Source organism: Mustela nivalis (assembly GCF_964662115.1).
Source record: "Mustela nivalis genome assembly, chromosome: 12".
Taxonomy (NCBI): Eukaryota; Metazoa; Chordata; class Mammalia; order Carnivora; family Mustelidae; genus Mustela; species Mustela nivalis.
This window is the reverse complement of record NC_139031.1, coordinates 17,088,851-17,103,514: the sequence shown is the minus strand read 5'-3', so window position 1 is coordinate 17,103,514 and position 14,664 is coordinate 17,088,851. Positions and strand designations below refer to the sequence as shown.

Below are 14,664 nucleotides of genomic sequence, written 5' to 3'. Positions count from 1 at the left end.
ATTATATTCTTGACGGTGTACGGCAGCTTATGCAAAGTTACTTTAAAATAGAACCTATTGCCCACTACAGTGGAGAGTTATATTTAGAAGGAATTACGCTTCTCGTCAGTTTTCAAAGATAAACCCACTGGAGTGTTCTACAACTATTGTTGCTGCTCTATTTATAGGTCACATTTTTGCAATCTGTCAGGTGAACTTCATTTCATGCCAGTTTGGTAGTTTCTTGAGGTTTCATCATTAAAAGGGAAGATCCCCCACACTGCAAGTAACATCTAAGATTGTGTCTCCGGAAAGTTTTCTTTTTTTTTTTTTTTAAAGATTTAATTTACTTGACAGATAGAGATCTGTCAGAGATCAGTAGGCAGAGAGGCAGGCAGAGAGAGAGGGGGAAGCAGGCTCCCTGCTGATCAGAGAGCCCGATGCGAGGCTCGATCCCGGAACCCTGAGATCATGACCTAAGCCGAAAGCAGAGGCTTAACCCACTGAGCCACCCAGGAGCCCCACCGGAAAGTTTTCTTAACAGTCAGTATCAATATTTGTATTTGGAGAACCCTAGGAACGTGAAATCTCATATCCGCTTTAGGATAGTATGCTAACAAACATAGATGTCTCAGCCTATAGCCTAACCTTTGTAAGGAAGTATGGGACTCCTGCACAGTTTCATCGTCAGAGTTCTAGATCTTAAGATAACTTCCAGGGAACATATGTATTTTATCTAAAGGGCTGACAAAACAGAAGAATTTATAAGGATTGTTTCCTATATAGTAAACAATTCTAGAAATCCTATACTCACGTATTTTTTAACAGCTAGGGTAAAGACACGCATCTCTGATTTTTTTAATTTAATTTCAAATATTTACAAGGCTAACCTGCCTTAGAACTTCCACACATTTCAACTCTGTGTGTGTGTGCGTGTGTGTGTATACATATTTTTATACATACACACACACACACACACACACGTTTTTTTTTTAAAGTCTCCTGTTAATCCCAACATCTGGGTGATCTTGGGGTTTGTTGAAAATGTGTGTGTGTGTGTGTGTGTGTGTGTGTGTGACTGTAGATCACATTTTTCGTGCTTTTCTTCATGCTTCATAATTTTTCCTAATCCTATGCAGGACATTGTGAAAGATATGTAGTAGGAGTCTGTATTATGTTCTTTTTAAAAATTATGCTAAATTTTGTTCTGGTAGGCAGCTAAGTTGCTGGCAGATTATTTTGCTTCTTTCAGGTTTGATTTTATTTTTTTAATTTACTTTTTTTAATTGTATTCCTTTATTTATTTGAGAGAGAGAGAGGGAACATGAGGAGCAGCGGAGGGAGGGGCAGGCTCCCTCCTGAGCGGGAAGCCTGATCGGGGCCCTGTCCCAGGACCCTGAGATCATGACCTGAGCTGAAAGCAGACACTTAACCAACTGAGCCACCCACCCTGGTTTTATGTATTTATTTTTTTTAAATAAGGACAGATCTATTTTCATTTTGTCTTAGTCATTTGGTCCTAGGTCATTGTCCTTGCCCCTGGATGTGGTATACCTAACCTGCAGCCTTTCTGGAGCCGTGATTGAATGGCTGAGGTATTCAATGAAGTCTTTCCATTCTGAATGGTTTAGAATTATGGTATATTCTAGAATGGTATATCTGATATCTCAGCCCCACAGTAACACTCTCTTACCTTGTTGAGTCTTATCCTGTGCTTCTACAGCCAAGCCCCCAGCCAAGGACTGGGGAACCACCGTGTAGACTGTTGAGGCCCTTCGTCTATGTAGCTTTCTTCTCCCTGGTGTCCTGCCTTAGACATTTCAGCAGCCCCACACAACTTCCTTGCCTCCTCAGCTCAGTAAGACTGCTCCACGACTATCCGTAAGTGCCACCTGCCTAAGAGGTAGTCAGACGGTATTCCCAGGAAGAAAGCCAGGGTTAGACATGGCCTTACTTGATGTATTTTTTTTTTCAAACCCTCTAGTATATATGTTATCCAGATGTGTGAAAATTGCTCATTTTCTTTGGCCCAGCTTTATAGCTAGTTATAGTGGAAGGGCTAGTTCAGATCCAATTACTCCATAATAATCAGAAGCAGAATAAATATTTTTAATGTGAAAAAAGTACATGAATTTATTTTGGGCATTGCTTTTCCAGTCTGAATGCACTTAGACTTTCTTATTTCAACAAATCTGTTTATTAGTGGCAAGTTACTTTAAAATTTAAAATCCTTAGTGACACTTCAGTTAGACCGTGTTTCCAAATTCTATTCAGAATAATCTGTATACTTTAGACACGGCTTGACATTACGATCTTTTTTTGCCATTAGCTTACAAGGAGCCCTGTTTTGTGTACTCCCGAGTAGGGGGCAACCGAACACCCCTGAAGCAGCCTGCGGACGACTATAATGATACTTTGACGTTTGAAGCAAGGTTTGAGAGTGGAAATCTGCAGAAGGTAGTCAAAGTGTAGGTTTTAATTATTTTTATTTGAGAAGCTAGACTGTCAGCTGTTTATTATTTCCTGTATTAGGTACATTAGAGTGGTAGTAGTCCTAAATGAACTTCAGTTCCCTGAGTTATGATGCCAGTTGGAGACGATTTCAAAGGAGGTACAAAAGGTTCACATTCTGGACTCACTCTGAACTTGAGTCAAACAGGTTTCTGTACTGTAAATTTTTTTTTAAAGATTTTGTTTATTTATTTGACAGAGATCACAAGTAGGCAGAGAGGCAGGCAGAGAGAGGAGGAAGCAGGCTCCCTGCAGAGCAGAGAGCCTGATGCGGGGCTTGATCCCAGGACCCTGGGATCATGACCTGAGCTGAAGGCAGAGGCTTTAACCCACTGAGACACCCAGGGTACTCCTATACTGTACATTTTTAATACACCAGTATGAACTGTCCTAGAGACACATGCACACTGCTTCTCAAACTTTTTAATGGAATAATATTTGAGATGAATGTTCCATTAGATATGTTTGGGAGCATGAATCTATTCCAAGGGCATTCTTTAAGAGATGTTTTTACTATTAAAAAAACTTAAGTACAGGGGCGCCTGGGTGGCTCAGTGGGTTAAAGCCTCTGCCTTCGGCTCTGGTCATGATCCCGGGGTTCTGGGATCTAGCCCCGCATCGGGCTCTCTGCTCGGCAGGGAGCCTGCTTCCTCATCTCTCTCTGCCTCTCTGCCTGCTTGTGATCTCTGTCTGTCAAAAAATAAATAAAATCTTAAAAAAAAAAAACAAAACTTAAGTACAGAGAATAATATAGTTCTCCATTAGCCCTCACTTACCCATCACCTAGATGCAACAACTATGGTTTTGCATTATTCATTTCACCTAGTCATAGGTCACTGTTGATAACACAAGCATACACACAAAGGAAGTACATAGTGCTGATGGAATAGAAGGTTACTTGGTAAAGAAAAAGTCACAATGACCCCAGTAAGATCGTGTGTGTATATGTGTAGAAAACAAATGTACCAGTAAAATTATTTTTACCTTTAGGTAACCTCAGTGACTAAGTATGGGGAATGCAGATGGTTCGTAAAGACAGTCCTTGAAGAGTTTCAAATTTTTTAATGTATGTAGTTGTATTAACTTATATGTTTTAAATCTTTCTCAGTGATAGTATCTCAGATCCCTAGAGTCTGAATCTAATAGAAAGCAGGAATATATATCTGAAGTTTAAAAAGGGACATTGGACTTTAATTCAGTTTCAAGAGCACTTTAATCACTTCTTTTATAGGAAACATAATTGGGTTGAAATATAGACTTTTTTATCAAATGCCCATTTTAATGTACTCTCTTGATTTACAAAAAAAAAAAAAAAGGCTTTGGAGAATTAACACAGAAGCAGTGTCACATCCAATAAAAAAATTTCAAAACTTTTATCTTTTACAATTACTTGCTATTGGATGCTGCCTAAATAAACAGCTTCAGGGGAAAAGGCTTTCTGTGAACAGGTAAAAGTAAAATAATTTTCCTTATTTAGTTTAAACTTGAATGTCATTTTTATATTTTTATGTGTTTCTTTTCCTTCCTTATATTAGGGCAGAATATGAGTACCAGTTGACCCTGCGCCCTGACCTCTTCACAAATAAACACACCCAGTGGTACTATTTCCAAGTCACTAATACCCAAGCAGGAATAGTCTACAGATTCACTATCATCAATTTCACTAAGCCTGCTAGTCTTTACAATCGGGGTATGCGCCCACTGTTTTACTCTGAAAAAGAAGCCAAGACTCATAATATTGGCTGGCAGAGAATAGGAGACCAAATCAAGTATTACAGAAACAACCAGGGACAAGAGGGGCGCCATTATTTCTCTCTAACATGGACATTTCAATTTCCACACAACAAAGACACCTGCTACTTTGCTCACTGCTATCCATATACTTACACCAACCTGCAAGAATACCTTTCTGCTATCAATCACGACTCCGTACGGTCCAAGTTTTGTAAAATACGTGTTTTGTGCCACACAATGGCTAGGAACATGGTGTATGTATTAACGATCACCACTCCCTTGAAGAACACGGACTCAAGAAAGCGAAAGGCTGTGATTCTGACTGCAAGAGTCCATCCAGGAGAAACCAACAGCTCTTGGATCATGAAAGGCTTCCTAGATTATATTTTAGGAAACTCGAGCGATGCGCAGTTGCTTCGGGACACTTTCATCTTCAAGGTGGTACCCATGCTGAATCCAGATGGTGTGATTGTGGGAAATTATCGTTGTTCCTTGGCTGGACGAGATTTAAACCGTAACTATACATCTCTCCTGAAGGAATCCTTTCCTTCTGTTTGGTATACCCGGAACATGATCCATAGGTAAAATAAGCCTCGAATTACCACTCTGCTTATTTAGTAAACTTGGTAGTGAGATTTTCGCTCTTACCATCCCATTCCTTTTACTCTAGCTTTTAAGGTTGCTTAACTGATAGTTTAACTATAGCTACTTAATTTTTTCCCATTCTCTCCACTCTTCTCTCTGGCTTTATGCCACTGGATTCACTAGCCTTTTCTTAAATAATGAATAAACTTCTGGAACATTTTAATTGCTTTGTGAAACTTATAGTGAAATTTTCATTATCCCAAATCTGGTTTCTTGCTAAAGGTGACACTGATACTTAGTTTGGGATGCTTGAATCTCTTACATGTGGAAATTAATTCTATCTCACAGGGCTTCCCGGCACTATGTTGATCATACATTGCTCTTTTTTTTTTTTTGTTTAAAGATTTTATTTATTCATCTGACAGAGAGAGATCACAAGTAGGCAGAGAGGCAGGCAGAGAGAGAGGAGGAAGCAGAGAGCCTAATGTGGGACTCAATCCCAGGACCCCAGGATCATGACCCGAGCCCAAGGCAGAGTCTTAACCCACTGAGCCACCCAGGTGCCCCCATACATTGCTCTTTGATGAGACTTTTTTTATTGTTTTTAATTTTAATTCCAGTATGGTTAACATACAATGTTAGTTTCAGGTGTACAGTATAGTGATTCAATGATTCTATACATTACATAGTACTTATCATGATAAGTGTACTCTTTATTAAGATAAGTCTTGGGGCGTCTGGGTGGCTCAGTGGATTAAGCCTCTGCCTTTGGCTCAGGTCATGATCCCAGGGTCCTGGGTTCGAGCCCCACATCTGGCCCTCTGCTCAGTGGGGAGCCTACTTCCTCCTCTCTCCTCCCTCTCTCTTTCTCTTTCTCTGTGACCTGTCAAATAAATAAACTTTAAAAATAAAAAGATAAGTCTTTTTGACTATCAGGTTACATAGTCATTAAAACTTTAATAAATAATAGTCTTATTTCCCCCAGAAAAAAATTAAATAGCTTTAAATTTTCCAAAGAACCCAGAACAGTAAATGTGCATAGTATTTAAATATTTGTTGAGTGGGTGAATTCTTTAATAGTTTCAGGTGATAACAGCCAGAAATAGGCATGTGCTAGAGCAAAAAGATTTATTAAAGTCACAGAACCCCATTCCAAGTCCAAAGCCCCATAGCCTTTTTGGCTAAGAGAGTGGAGTGGAGTTAAAATATCAGATTGGAATCCTACTATATCATTTACTAACAACCATTTTTTGCCTTCCCAGATAGGTGACCTTGAGCAATTTAAAAACAAATCTAAACCTCAGTTTTCTCTTCTATAAAATGGTAATAATAATACTTAGAGGCAGGAGGATTAAATGAGAGAATCATTAATAAAGTGCCCAGAATAAAATATGGGGCATTGAAAGCTCTAAATGTATTTAGTGTTAAGTAAAAAGTTGTTAATGAATCAGATATAGATGTAAAAACTCTTTGTAAACCCTTCTGGAGTACTATTATACAGAGTGTTTATATCCTGATCCCAGGGTTACCAGAACCCCCAGTGTAGGTATAAGAACCCTGTTTTAGGGCTGAGGCCCTCAAGGATACCTCCAGTCCGTCAGAGTTGCTGACAGGCTTCAGAAGCACCTAGAAGCATGGTCCCAGCTGTCTCAGTTCAGCCTCAACTTTCACTTCCACGTTAATCCTTCTATCTGCTTACACAGGGAGGGAGTGAAATGCAGATCCCCACAGAAAGGACTGAAAACTCTTGTTTCCATACCCATCACAAACAGGGACTCCAGGATTCCCTGCAATTATCTGAGAAATGTTAAGTGATAAAAACAAAAAACAAAAAAAAAACACCCTTGACTTCCTTATGTAACCGAGGATGGCAAACAACAAAAAGACAGTTAAGTGCAATGTGGTATCCTAGATTGGATTCTGGGACAGAAAAGGTATTAGTGGCAAACTAGCGAAATCCAAGTAAGATTGGGAGTTTAGTTACTAGTGATGTACCGATGTTGGTTTCTTTGTTTTTGAACACTGTACCATGGTTATTGAATTTGCTAACATTAGGGAAAATGGGGTGAGAGATATATGGAAACACTCTTACTATTTTTTGAAATTTTCTGTAATCTAAAATTATTCCAAAAATTTATTTATATATATATGAATATATATATACACATATGTGTATATATATATACATATTCCTTTCCATTATATATAATGGAAAGGAAATGGAATGGAAAGAAAAAAAATATATATATATGTATATATGAATGAAAGGAAACTGATTAGATATATCTATATCTACTTAGTGCTCTTTGACTTTAAGTATCCCTGGTCCAACACAAGATGGATTATAGGCCAAGGCCCTTTGGCTTGTCTCTATGGAAAATACTTTAAATGTCTCCATTCTCAGATTGCCTTGTAAGAAGGTTAAGGTAGGAATCCATTCAGTTAGTTTCAGAAAGACTTCCAAGAAAGAAAACTCCCTTAATGCAATTAATCATAGTTAGGTAAGGGGTGCCTGGGTAGCTCAGTGGGTTGAAGCCTCTGCCTTCAGCTCAGGTCATGATCTCAGGGTCCTGGGATTGAGCCCCACATCAGGCTCTCTGCTCGGCAGGGAGCCTGCTTCCTCCTCTCTCTCTGCCTGCCTCTCTGCCTACTTATGATCTCTCTCTGTCAAATAAATAAAATCTTTAAAAAAAAAATCATAGGTAAGTAGAATAAAAAGTCACATGTGTTGGAAGGAAACAGCTAAGATTTAGTATATTTAAAGAATATGAGAATTTAAAAAAGAATATGAGAATATAGAAAGAGTGGATTTTAGTATAGGATGCTTAGTATAAGATACTTAGACTATCTTAACCTGTGGGTAAGGAAAAAGACCCAAGCCATTTCTCAGGCAGTTAAAATTCATGTAAAATTAGACCCTTTGGAAGTAATGAGATATCTTTGGGAATTACTGAGAAGTTTTTTCTGATTTACATATAAGAAACTGAAAGATCATTGAAACGGGAAATGCGGGCTAAAAACCGTTCAGCATATTTCATATTTAAGGCCCTAACGTGATAATCTTGCTTTATAATCCACTTCTAAAAACTTAAAATGGTATTTTAGTGACTTTATGTCAGTCTTATGTTATCAATTAGGATTTATTGGGCACCAAATAAGAAAAGAGCAGACAATTAATACATGTAACAGACCTCACTTTGGTAGGAATCCATTCAGTTAGTTTCAGAAAGACTTCCAAGAAAGAAAACTACCTTAATGCAATTAATCATAGTTAGGTAAGGGTGCCTGGGATTTCACTATAGTTTAAAGGAGGATTTTTCTGAATAGAAGCTATGCTTTGAATATTTTGGTTTTAGGTTTTAATGTTTTTGTTATGGAAGTAATACATTTCATATTACTACAAATACCATTGCTAACATTTTTTTTATTTATCCTTCCAGATATAACAAATAGTGTATGTAATATTGGTTAAGTAATATAATGCATGAAGTTTAGAAATATGAAAAAAGGCAAAACCCATCATCCTACTACCTTAATACCACCACTTTTTTTTACCTTTTTAAAGCCTCTCCATTAGGTATTTTCTTTTTTTTTTAATTTATCAGAAAGAGAGAGAGAGAATACAAGTAGGCAGAGTGGCAGGCAGAGAGAGAAGTAGGTTCCCCACTGAGCAAGGAGCCCAATGCAGGGCTCGATCCCAGGACCCTGGGTTCATGACCTGAGCTGAAGGCAGCAGCTTAACCGACTGAGCCACCCAGGCATCCCTAGTTATTTTCACCAATCAGTTTGGGGACTTATTTTATTTTTTTAAGATTTTATTTATTTATTTGTCAAAGAGAGAGGCTGGCAGGCAGAGGGAGAAGGAGAAGGCTCCCCACTGAGCAAGAAGCTGGATATGGGACTCAGTCCCAGGACATTGGGATCATGACCTGAGCCAAAGGCAGACGCTTAACTGACTGAGCCACCCAAGCATCTCTGGGGGCTTATTTTTTTGAATATTGATCATATGCCTAAGTTATAAAAGCTAAGAATTGTGCTCCTAAGAAATGTGTAATAATTTCCTTATTTATTAGGAATTTACCAGAAAAAAATTGAAATTTTGGTACCATTTTTCTCACTTTAATCAAGGGTCATATAATAATTGGTTGAGCACCAGGTTGTCAGGTTCTCAATTTTTAACAAATATTTGGATACTTGTGTGCATAGCACTGTTCTAGGTGATTTGAAGCATTTCTTACCCTTAACAAAAATATGAAGACCTTCCAAGGTGAGTCTCAAGCAAATGGTACCAATATCATGTGCTATAGGACTTCAAAAAAAGAAAAACCTGTGGCCTTCACTAGTCAGGAAGTGAGACATGAAGTCAGCCTTGAGGGCTGAGGGGCAGTGTTTGCACTCGTGGAAATGAAGAAAGAAGGTATTGGACTCAGAAAGAGTCTCTGTGAAATCTATTGGGCAAACTAGGAGTGAGCTGTTTCCTTTGTACAATGAAAAACCAGAATAATAAAGCAGAGGGATCCTACTGGAGAGTCTTGGAAGTAAGGCAAATTTTGTGCTTGTAATGGAAGGTAAGCATTCATATTTTATATATAGCTAACGGGAAATTATTATAGATGTCTTAAAATTGTTAAGAATATACGGTCAGGGGTGCCTGGGTGGCTCAGTGGGTTAAGCCGCTGCCTTCGGTTCGGGTCGTGATCTCAGGGTCCTGGGATCGAGTCCCGCATCGGGCTCTCTGCTCAGCGGGGAGCCTGCTTCCCTTCCTCTCTCTCTGCCTGTCTCTCTGCCCACTTGTGATCTCTCTCTGTCAAATAAATAAATAAAATCTTTAAAAAAAAAAAAGAATATACGGTCAGGATAAGAGAAAGAAAGGATATAAGAAATTCTATTTATTTGGATAGTAGACTTGTAAACCCATAGAAAAATGCAGAGGTAAAATTTAGTAACTCCTTGTAACTTATTCTTTTTTTTCTCTCGGTAGATTGATGGAGAAACGAGAGGTTATTTTATATTGTGACCTTCATGGCCATAGTAGAAAAGAGAACATCTTCATGTATGGCTGTGATGGTAGTGACAGGTGTAAGTCATTGTACTTACAGCAACGGATCTTTCCACTTATGCTGAGCAAAAACTGTCCGGATAAAGTAAGACCATTTAAGATTTTTAACTTTTTCTTTATTACATGTTGCCCACCTGAGACTGCAGAATAGATCACCTTATTCAGTAAATTGCTTTTTTTATTGAGTTCTTTTGACTGGCTTATAGAAATGACCATAAAAAAGCAACTCTGTGGAATGTTTAGTGACCAATAATTTGAAATGTGAAGAAAAAAATGTGCCTTATCCTACCACTATACCTAATGATAAAAGACTGTTTTCCTCCCAAAGTCAGGTACAAGGCCAGGATAGCCACCCTTACCCCTTCCTATTCAGCCTTGTGCTGGAGGTTCTAAGTGCTGAAAGCAAGAGAAAGTAAGAAAAGGCAGACACTTCGGAATAAAGGGGACATGGCTGCCTTCATAGAAAACCCAAAGTAATGCACCAAAAACCCTCCTAGAACTAACAAGTGAGTTTAGCAATGTCCTACCTGACAAGGTCCCCCCTCAGAAATGAACTACATTTCTATATACTCACACTGAACAGTTGGAAACCAAAACTGAAAACGGTACCATTTACCATAGCTTCAAAATGAATACTTGTGACTGCAAAGAAATAAGGGAGTTTTTTTAGAGGTGATAGAATTGTCCTATATCCTGATTTGCGATAGTGGCTCCACAAATCTATACATGTGTCAAAGTCCTAGAACGCAACACAATTTAATTTCATTGTAAATTTTAAAAATTGCAAAAATTTTGAGACTAACATTATCACAATCTTTCAGGACAGCTTTCCAGTGATTGAGCTTGTGAAAATAAAGCATCCTTGTCTTATTCAAAGCATCTACATTAATCTTTATTCCTAAACATATTTAAGCCCTTTCCTATAAGTTTTTTAAAGTATAAGAGCTTATCCCAACAATATCAAGAATTAATCAGTGGGTTTTGAATGCATATGTTGCATATAAAAAATAAAATTTATTGCCAGTGTTTTCAAATCTGTACTTCTGAGAAATGTAAATATGTCATCCTTAAAATGAGTTATTTCCTCCGGTTTGGGACTAAAAGCCCCTGAAGCTTTAGCGAGAATTACTGCATATGCACTACTTTCTCATTTTCAACCCTACTTCCTGAGAAAGACATTGTACGCAGGAAAACACATTTTCTCATTTTTATTTGCTTCTTTTTAGTTTTCATTCTCAGCTTGCAAATTTAATGTTCAGAAGAGCAAAGAGGGCACAGGAAGGGTAGTAATGTGGAAAATGGGAATCAGGAACAGCTTTACCATGGAGGCTACTTTTTGTGGATCTACCCTGGGTAAGACCAAGTGTTCTCATTCACAGCTCTCAGAGCTTTAAGCCAAGGAAGTTTTTTTTTCCAAGATTTTATTTATGTATTTGACAGAGACACAGCAAGAGAGGGAACACAAGCAGGGTGAGTAGGGGAAGGAGAAGCAGGCTCCCTGCTGACCAGGGAGCCCTATGCAGGGCTCATTCCCAGGACCCTGGGAACATGATCTGAGCCAAAGGCAGACTCTTAACAACTGAGCCATCCAGGTGCCCCTAAAGAAACCTTTTTTAATGTGATACTAATAAAGTGGATAATGTGATAGTGGGCACTTTCTTCCCACTTACATGCATGCTGGTTTCCAAGCGCTTCTATATATAGGATGAACAAACTATACCACTCTGTGTATCTCCATCTCACCATTTCCCTTTGCTTAGGAAACAAAGTGTTAGACTGTAGCTAGAATACCCAGTTGGTTATTTAATGATCTAATATTTAATTGCTTTTGCTTTTAAGAAGTCCTTACAGATGACTCACGATGTCAACAAAAAGCAATGCTCATGCTTAAAATACTAGGATAGAAATGTTTTTGGTGGATTTGCTATTTACAAGTCAAAGTGGACTGGGTGTGTTGGAGGTTCTTTGAGAGAGTAAATATATATTTTAATGGAAGTACTTGGTTCCTTTAACTAAAAATAAAAGCATGCTCTCTAGTCCCATTTAAGAAATCTTTTTTTTTTTTAAGATTTTATTTATTTATTTATTTGACAGAGAGATCACAAGTAGGCAGAGAGGCAGGCAGAGAGAGAGGGGGAAGCAGGCTCCCCGCTGAGCAGAGAGCCCAATGTGGGGCTCAATCCCAGGACCCTGAGACCATGACCTGAGCCCAAGGCAGAGGCTTAGCCCACTGGGCCACCCAGGCACCCCTCATTTAAGAAATCTTTTTTTTTTTTTTTTAAGATTTTATGTATTTATTTGACAGAGGTCACAAGTAATCAGAGAGGTAGGCAGAGGGGGAGAGGGAAACAGGCTCCCTTCTGAGCAGAGAGCCCCGAATTGGGGCTCCATCCCATGACCCTGGGATCATGACCTGAGCCGAAGGCAGAGGCTTAACCCACTGAGCCATCCAGGCGCCCCTAAGAGATCTTTGAGTCACATCTAGTTGACCCTTAGAATACTCCATATTAAGAAAATTATTACATTTTTATTTTTTTTATTTTTTTTTTTTTAAGATTTTATTTATTTATTTGACAGAGCACACAAGTAGGCAGAGAGGCAGGCAGAGAGAGAGAGAGAGAGAAGCAGGCTCTGCACTGAGCAGAGAGCCCGATGCGGGGCTCGATCCCAGGGTCCTGGGATCATGACCTGGGCCGAAGGCAGAGGCTTTAACCCGCTGAGCCACCCAGGTGCCCCGAAAATTATTACATTTTTAGAAAATTTATTGACTCAAAGGAAAGCGCTAGAAATCCACACATATATTTTCTGTCTTTTAAAGCACCTTGAAATTGATATAACACTATCTATGATGATGAAAACATTAAAATATTTACCCAAGTTTTTCCCTAAGTGATTATGAGTGTGTTTATAACTGGTAACCAAGTATTCCATAATTTCTTACTCAATTTTCTTCTGCCTTACAACATAGACTATTAAGTCAGTGTTAAGTAAGTGTTAAGTCAGCTTTCATCCAGATGTGGAGAGAAGAGGAAAGCAGTAAGCTGTTAAATGATCTTCCCCAGAGAAGAAAATCCAAAGGACAGGATATAGAATCATATCAGATGTTTTGTTTATTTATACTTTCTGTGTTACAATTTAAGCCCACCTGGTAAGGACAAATGATTAACTCATCCTCAATGGTGGATAAACTTATTAATGTTTTAGGTAATAAACGGGGCACTCATTTCAACACAAAAGACTTGGAGTCAATGGGATATCATTTTTGTGATTCTCTCTTGGACTATTGTGATCCAGACCGAACCAAGGTAAGCAAAGTCCATTTGGTAATGCATCAAACTCAAGTTTATGAGATAACATAACCTAAGGGTCTATGGCAGTTTTTTGTTTTGTTTTGTTTTGTTTTAATATCCTAACAGTGTTTGAGGTTTCTGGTACTTGATGTCCCCATAGCTATTGTTCCAAGTGTCTATAAATATTCAATTCATTTAATTAGGAAATAGAGTTAATTTATAATTAATCATTTTCCCCTAGTATTATCAGTGCCTGAAAGAATTAGAAGAAATGGAAAAACATATAAACTTGGAAAAAATCCTTGAGGATTCAGATACTTCTCTGAAAGAAATGACACTGGATCTAGACTCTAGGTAAGCCAAGATGGCGGATAGAACACAATTTGTGCTGTGTTTCTGTGCTCTTTATAGTAACAGGAGGATATAAAATTCTCAGTCTCAACTGAAAATCCCAACTATAAGTGGAGGGAAATTTTTTCCACACATTTTACTTTGCTCCAACTTCATTAAGACTTCAGTTATTGACTTGAATAATATTAATTGAGCAACCTATTATGTCCTGTACATGAAAGACATACTCAAATTTTTTTTTTAAAGATTTTATTTATTTATTTGACAGAGAGAGATCACAGTAGGAGAGAGGAAGGGAAGAGATCACAGAGAGAGAGGAAGGGAAGCAGGCCCCCTGCTGAGCAGAGAGCCCGATGTGGGACTCGATCCCAGGACCCTGAGATCATGACCTGAGCCAAAGGCAGCGGCTTAACCCACTGAGCCACCCAGGTGCCCCTCAAATTGTTTTTAATGCTGACATTACCCACAGAGAATTGACGCATTTATAGAGATGTCACATACATACTCTAAATCAGCAAATAATAAATGCAAAATTTAATGCAAAGGAAATGTTGGAAGAATGAAGGTGCTAATTTTGTATAGTTTCCTATAGGAAAAACAGAACAAATGTTTGATTCCTTTCCTTTATTTATAAATTTTCAGGCTTTGATTAGTGCCCCTGCACCTCCAGAGGTGACTAATAAGTTTGTTTGTGGCAGGAAAGTATCATTTTGAACTCATGGTTTTGTTTCTATTTGATGTATTCCAATTTCAGTCGTTTTTCTTCTAATACTCTGAGATGCCTAGAACTATGACATCTACACTTTGTAATATTTACAAATTTATTTGTAATGTTTACCTTTGTAAACATTCTTCTTAAAATTAGAACATTTCTACCATTCCAATAATATTGTAAAAACAACAGCTAAAATTTTAAAATGCCACCAAAATATTGTTTATTATTTTTTAATACTCATAATATAGATCAAATTAATAAATTGGTCATTGTAAATTTGAATAAATATGAATAATAATGAAAATAACATAATAATTATTATATCAAAGTTATTATTCTTTTTTGCAGTAGCCGAGGCTCTGACAGTTCAGAATCCAATGAGTCTCAGACTTATCTTCTCAAGTTGACTTCTCAGGTATGATTAAGAATCTCTGCCTGTG

The 14,664-nt window shown here is 38.0% G+C and overlaps 1 protein-coding gene across 9 annotated transcripts in view; it reads left to right on the top strand.

Annotated features, from left to right (window-relative positions):
- The window catches only part of AGBL3 (AGBL carboxypeptidase 3), a 57,932-nt gene that overhangs the window by 13,441 nt on the left and 29,827 nt on the right, over nucleotides 1–14,664 (top strand). For 6 of the 9 annotated variants that reach the window (XM_082693263.1, XM_082693266.1, XM_082693264.1 and 3 more), the window contains exons 6-12: nucleotides 2,309–2,447; nucleotides 4,026–4,805; nucleotides 9,791–9,953; nucleotides 11,095–11,221; nucleotides 13,073–13,173; nucleotides 13,400–13,512; nucleotides 14,573–14,639. In XM_082693263.1, coding sequence (XP_082549389.1) covers nucleotides 2,309–2,447; nucleotides 4,026–4,805; nucleotides 9,791–9,953; nucleotides 11,095–11,221; nucleotides 13,073–13,173; nucleotides 13,400–13,512; nucleotides 14,573–14,639 — 1,490 coding nt within the window. Of the gene's footprint in view, nucleotides 1–2,308; nucleotides 2,448–4,025; nucleotides 4,806–9,790; nucleotides 9,954–11,094; nucleotides 11,222–13,072; nucleotides 13,174–13,399; nucleotides 13,513–14,572; nucleotides 14,643–14,664 lie in introns of those variants that run through there. The other 3 variants (XR_014301254.1, XR_014301255.1, XR_014301253.1) reach the window with 2 other exon arrangements.